Source organism: Callithrix jacchus, chromosome 12 (assembly GCF_049354715.1).
Source record: "Callithrix jacchus isolate 240 chromosome 12, calJac240_pri, whole genome shotgun sequence".
Taxonomy (NCBI): Eukaryota; Metazoa; Chordata; class Mammalia; order Primates; family Cebidae; genus Callithrix; species Callithrix jacchus.
Window position 1 is genome coordinate 25,729,749 of NC_133513.1, and position 6,000 is coordinate 25,735,748.

General features: G+C 43.2%; 1 protein-coding gene across 4 annotated transcripts in view; it reads left to right on the plus strand.

The window, feature by feature from the left end:
• LCMT1 (leucine carboxyl methyltransferase 1) overlaps positions 1–5,460 on the plus strand; it is a 75,930-nt gene extending 70,470 nt beyond the window's left edge. For all 4 annotated transcript variants that reach the window (XM_002755980.7, XM_009009343.4, XM_035267225.3 and 1 more), the window contains 2 exons: positions 1,979–2,076; positions 5,229–5,460. In XM_002755980.7, the coding sequence (XP_002756026.3) occupies positions 1,979–2,076; positions 5,229–5,251 (121 nt within the window). In that variant the 3' untranslated portion in view covers positions 5,252–5,460. The remainder of the gene's footprint in view (positions 1–1,978; positions 2,077–5,228) is intronic.
• The last annotated feature ends 540 nt before the right edge of the window (positions 5,461–6,000 follow it).

Sequence of the window (6,000 nt, forward strand, 5' to 3'; positions counted from 1 at the left end):
AAAGTCTGTTGTCTCCAGGCAGTCGTTTGTCTGATATTGCCAGGACCTCCTGTAGACAGCAGTGTGTAACCCTAGCAGGGGTGGCAGGTAAGGAGATTGGAAGGTCTTTGTCTATGCCAGGCTGAATGGCCTTCCCGCTTTGTGAATGCCACATAGTTTGTATCTGCTTTTGGGGGAAACTGTGGAGTATAATAGGAAGTCTAAGACTAGCCTATTCATTGAACAAATGCCGAGTGTCTGCTGTGTGCCGGGCACTTTCTAAACACAAGTGATACAGCAATGATCAAAATAGGACAAAAGACATTCCTGCCCTTGGGAGCACTCATTATAGTGCAAACCTTCATAATTAGATTAGTAGTATCTCCTGATAGCTGTAATTGGTAATAACCATCCTGGAGCCTTCAGTATGGTGCTGGATTTTTCTAGAACTTGGTATCAGATCTGCCTTGGATGTCTTCTGGTAGAAAGACTTGGGAAACAAACACATTACGTTATGTGTAGTCATTCTTCAGATGTGGTCCTGAGGCCTGCATACCAAGACGGAAATGAATTCAGAAATACAGAAATGTGCATAAACATATGCACATGTGTTCACATCTGTGCATATGTGCACACATGTAACAGACAAGGCCTGGACACATGGCAAGACTCATGTTAGCAATGGCCGTTGTGAATAGTAGGAATATGGATTATGTTTCTTTTTTTATTTTATTCTGTATGTTTTGAAAATGCCTGACTTTTCCTCCATAGTGTGTACATATTTTGACAAACTTTTTTTTTTTTTAATAGAGATGGAGTCTTGCTGTGTTGCCCAGGCTTGTCTCAAACTCTGGGCCTTAAGCGATTCTCCCACCTTGGCCTCCCAAAACTCTGGCATTACAGGCATGAGCCACTGCTCCTGGCCAACAGAAACTTTTTAAAAAAGCGGTTTCCATATATTTGTGCATGTTTCTCTCTGTATGCATATGTTTATTTTAATTTTTTTCGAGACTGAGTCTCGCTCTGTCGTCCAGGCTGGAGTACAGTGGCACAATCTCAGTTCACTACGACCTCTGCCTCCTAAGTTCAAGCAGTTCTGCTGCCTCAGCCTCCTGAATAGCTGTGACTACAGGTGGGCATCAACACGCCAGGCTAATTTTTGTATTTTTAGTAGAGATGGGGTTTCATCATGTTGACCAGGCTGGTCTCAAACTCCTGGCCTCAAGCAATCCACCTGCCATGGCCTCCTCAAAGTCCTGGGATTACTGGTGTGAGCCACTGTACCTAACCTGTGTATATATATTTAAAAGTTTACATTTAAAAGACTTTTTGGAAAAGTCATACATGGATATAATTTTTAATAAAACTAGCATAAAGTAGTATAGAGTAAAAACAGCCTTCCTCACTACTGATCGACTACCTTCTCTCTCAAAGGACAACTACCATTTCTAGTTTCTTCTGTATTTTCCAAAAGTCTGCGTATACGAATTTGTCTCTTGCTTTTTCTTTATATAGAGAGTGGTGTACTATGCACATTATTTGCTTTTTAAATTATGCAGCTTGCTTTTTAAATTCCATGCTATGTCTTGGAGGTTATTCCATGTTAATACATATGGACCTACCCCATTTTAAAAAATGGTTGCATAGTGTCCTCTTTTGACACTATGAATCTGCTTCAGTTTACTCTGCCTGTGTCCTCCAGTTTCCACTAGTTTTTCTTATTGAAGTTTAACAGCTCTTTATATAATAAGGAACTCAGCCCCTTGTCACTTGAATTGCAAAGATATGTTTCTAATTTGTCATTTGTGGTTTGACTTCGTTTGTTATTTTTTCTTCTTTTCAGTGAAAATAAAATGGAGCCACATCATAATTATTGTTTTAGAGCCTGATTCTTTTCACTTAATCTATTGTGAACATTTTTTTATATCCATAACTATGGGCCATGATCTTCATTTTAAATGCATACACTTGCATTGTTCTATTTTAATTCTTTCCACAGGATAGAATCACTTGAATTCCTGGATGAAATGGAGCTGCTGGAGCAGCTCATGCAGCATTACTGCCTTTGCTGGGCAACCAAAGGAGGAAATGAACTTGGTGCGTGATTGTACTTTTCTTGCCTTGAGCTAGAAATAGTGAACTCTTTCTCCTTTTCTTTTCCTTTCTTTCTTTCTTCTCTTTTTCTCTTTTCTTTCTTTACTTTTTCTCTTCTCTTCTTTACTTTTTCTCTTCTCTTCTTTACTTTTTCTCTTCTTTCTTTCTTTTCCCTTCCTTCCTTCCTTTCTTTCTTTCTTTCTTTTTCTTTCTTTCTTTCTTTCTTTCTCCTTCCTTCCTTCCTTCCTTTCTTTCTTTTTCTTTCTTTCTTTCTCCTTCCTTTCTTTCTTTCTTTCTTTCTTTTTCTTTCTTTCTTTCTTTCCCCTTCCTTCCTTTCTTCCTTCCTTCCTTCCTTCCTTCCTTCCTTCCTTTCTCTTTCTTTCTTTCTTTCTCCTTCCTTCCTTCCTTCCTTTTCTTTCTTTCTCTTTCTTTCTTTCTTTCTCCTTCCTTCCTTCCTTCCTTCCTTCCTTTTTCCTTCCTTCCTTTTTCCTTCCTTCCTTCCTTCCTTCCTTCCTTCCTTCCTTCCTTCCTTCCTTCCTTTCTTTCTTTCTTTCTTTCTTTCTTTCTTTCTTTCTTTCTTTCTTTCTTTCTTTTTTTTCTCTCTCTCTCTCCCTCCCTCCCTCCCTTCTTTCTTTTCTTTCTTTCTGTCTTTCTGTCTGTCTCCCTCCCTCTCTCCTTTCTTTCATTCTCATATTGAGACAAGGTCTTGCCCTGTCACCCAGGCTGGAGTGCATCGGTGCAGTCATAGCTCACTGCAGTCTCCAATTCTTGGGCTCAAGTGATCTTCCTGCTTCTCGAGTAGCTGGCACTACAGGAGCCTGGCTGTTTTTCTGTAGAGGTCTCTCTAAGGCTGGTCTTGAACACCTGGCTTCAAGCAGTCCTCTTGCCTCAGCTTTCCAAAGCACTGGGATTACAGGCATGAGCCGCTGTGCCTGACTGGAACTTTTCTTCTTCCCAAACTGAAAGATATATTTGGAACTTTGGGCCCCAGAAAGAGCTAGATGATTGTGTACCTGAATCCATGAGCACATCCAGACAATTTGCTGTTATATCTTGTGTGTTTTTGTAGCACAAAAAGTAGGAGAACTGTTTAAATAAGCCATGTAGCCCAAACAAACAACCCTTAAGAGATCTACTGTGGAGTTCCTACAGCTGGAGGGTCAGAGACCTTGAGAGTTTAAAGTAAAAATCTCCAGAAAAATAACCACTGTTTGTCTTTTTCATCAGTTTACAATCGGGTTCACTAGATGTTAAATGCACAGATCGTTAGTCTCACAAACCCATGCCGCTGGAGGCTGAATTTTCCCTCTTCTCGTTAAAGTGAACTTCCCTGGCCATGGCCCAGTCGGGCCACGGGGAGCAAGGATGGATTCATCTGTTTTTTGTTACCTTGGTCCTGGTCCAGCTACTTTTCAGCTGCCCACTGCTGGGCTTGCTTCTCCCAATGGTTAGGCCTTGGGTGTCTCTCCAGCCTGATGGAGGCCACTTTAGATCCCAGTTCAGGCCTTTAATGGAATAGCTGCCCTTCAAGCTTCCCACAGATGTCATCCATGTGACATGTGATCACAGGCAGGCAGCTGATCCGTAACAGAACTTGACAGAGGCAAGGACCATCCCCTATGTGAAAATTCCAGGTGCATGAGACCGATAATCGGCCTCTTTGGACTTGTCATTCCACACAGATTTGCCTTAGCTATGCAGCTCAGCCCACACAGTCCTTTCACATTTGTTTGGTTTGTTTGTTTTGAGATGGAGTCTCGCTCTGTTGCTGGAGTGCTGTGGTGTGATCTCCTCTCACGGCAACCTCTGCGCCTCAGGCTCAAGTGATTGTCTTGCCTCAGCCTCCCAAGTAGCTGGGACTACAGGCATGCACCACCACACCTGGCTAATTTTTATATTTTTAGTAGAGACAGGGTTTCACCATGTTGACCAGGCTTGTCTTGAACTCCTGACCTCAAGTGATCTGCCTGACTGGGCTCTCAAAGTGCTGGGATTACAGGCGTGAGCCACCATGTCTGGCCTTCACATTTGTTTTGGATTTAAGGTCATTTATTGGTAGACTGGGTGCAGTGGCTCATGCCTGTAATTTCAGCACTTTGGGAGGCTGAGGCAGGTGGATCACCTGATGTCAGGAGTTTGAAACCAGCCTATTCAACATGGTGAAACTCCATCTTCACAAAAAGTACAAAATTTAGCCGAGCATGGTGGCACATTCCTATAGTCCCAGCTATTTGGGAGACTGAGGCAGGAGAATCTCTTGAACCTGGAAGGCGGAAGTTGCGGTGAGCTAAGACTGCAGCACTGTACTCCAGACTGGGCGACAGAGCAAGACTCTGTCTTAAAAACAAAAGTCACTTGTTGGTATATTTTCATATTATCCTCCTCTTAATTATAAAAAGCTACTTCTTAGTAGGAAACTTGAAAGCTTCTAAGAAGTGTGACAAAGAAAAGAAAATTGACCTGTATGCCTGTCACTCAGTGACCTCTTGTGATTTTCCCTTCCCCTCTATTTCTAAATATGGTTTTGTTTGTTTTTTAGAATACAGTTGAATTTTTATATTTCTGTAACTTTGATTTCAGATGTTTTCAACTTAATATAACAGTGTTTCCCCCGAAACTAAAAGTGCTTAATGAGCACAATTGTAATGGCTATAAAATTGTATTACGTCGCTATGTATGGCTGAATTGATGTAATTTTTCCATATTTTTGGAAATGTAGGTTATTTGTAATACTTCTAAGTGAACTCTAGTTCTAACAAAGGAACAATATATTGAACATTTTAATGTCAGGGATTTCTTTTGTCCCCACTGACCCCTGGCTGCTTTGGGACATCAGTGCTCGTCTGTGCTTGTGGAAGATCTGTTTCTGCCTTTGCTCAAAGTTAAGCACGTAAAGGGTAGATTTTTGGCATTAACTGCAGACAGTCTATAAACTGTTACAATGCTTTCTTAATCCCTTTATAACCACCCATAAACACAAACCTTGCCCAACCTTTTTTTTTTCCTTGCAAAATCTCATTTTATGTAACTGGGGCAGTGCTGCAGTGGTCAGTGGTGTGGCTGGTGCCCATGAGCCAGTCACTGGGGTTCCTCTAGGGGCCTCTGCTCCTGGCCACCAGAGTCTCCTAACAGAGTTTGTGTGTCTCTCCCCTCAGGGCTGAAAGAGATAACTTACTAATCTGTCGAAGGCTTATGCCGAGCCAGAAGCCGAGGCCACTTGCCATCCTGAAGGAGACCTGCGAGCTCCCTGAGTGGTGAGCAGGCCTCGCCCGAGGTCTCATCCCACACCCTGAGAAGCCTAGGTTACTACAGTGGTCGCACCTGTTCCTGTTCCTCTTCCTGTTCTGTTGGCATATCGTTGTTTAAATAAATCTCACTTGCCAGTCACCTGTGGTTGGACCTCTGCTGGCTCCCGCTGCTTATTCTGCACCCCATGGGTTGGGCAGGCCAGGGTTCACCTCTGTTAGCTAAAGCTAAAGACCCTGAGTCTGCTTTGACCTTGGCTAACTCCCCGTGAGTCAGACTGGGCCCATGACCATGAGTTTATTTTAGGATGGACCCCAAGTCTGCCTTGACCTTGGCTTACTCCCTGTGAGTCAGACTCGGCCATTTTAGGATCTACTCTGTCACGTGCTGTTCCTTGCAGCACATGATGTTGTGCCTTACACCCTTACCCCTGGCCTCCACCAGATGCTAGCCGTCTTCTCTGGCTCCTGTCTCTGCCCTGGCCACAGTGGCCTGTTTAGTTGCCTCCTTCATCTTGGGTCATGGTGGCAGGCTGAAGGATGGTCCCTAAAGTGCCCATGTCCTGATCCCCAGAAACTGTGAGTGTGTGTTACCATCTGTGGCAAAGGGGCTTTACAAATAGGATTAGGACTTTGAGATGAAGAGGTGTCCTGGGTTATCCAGGCGGGCCTGAGATGATCA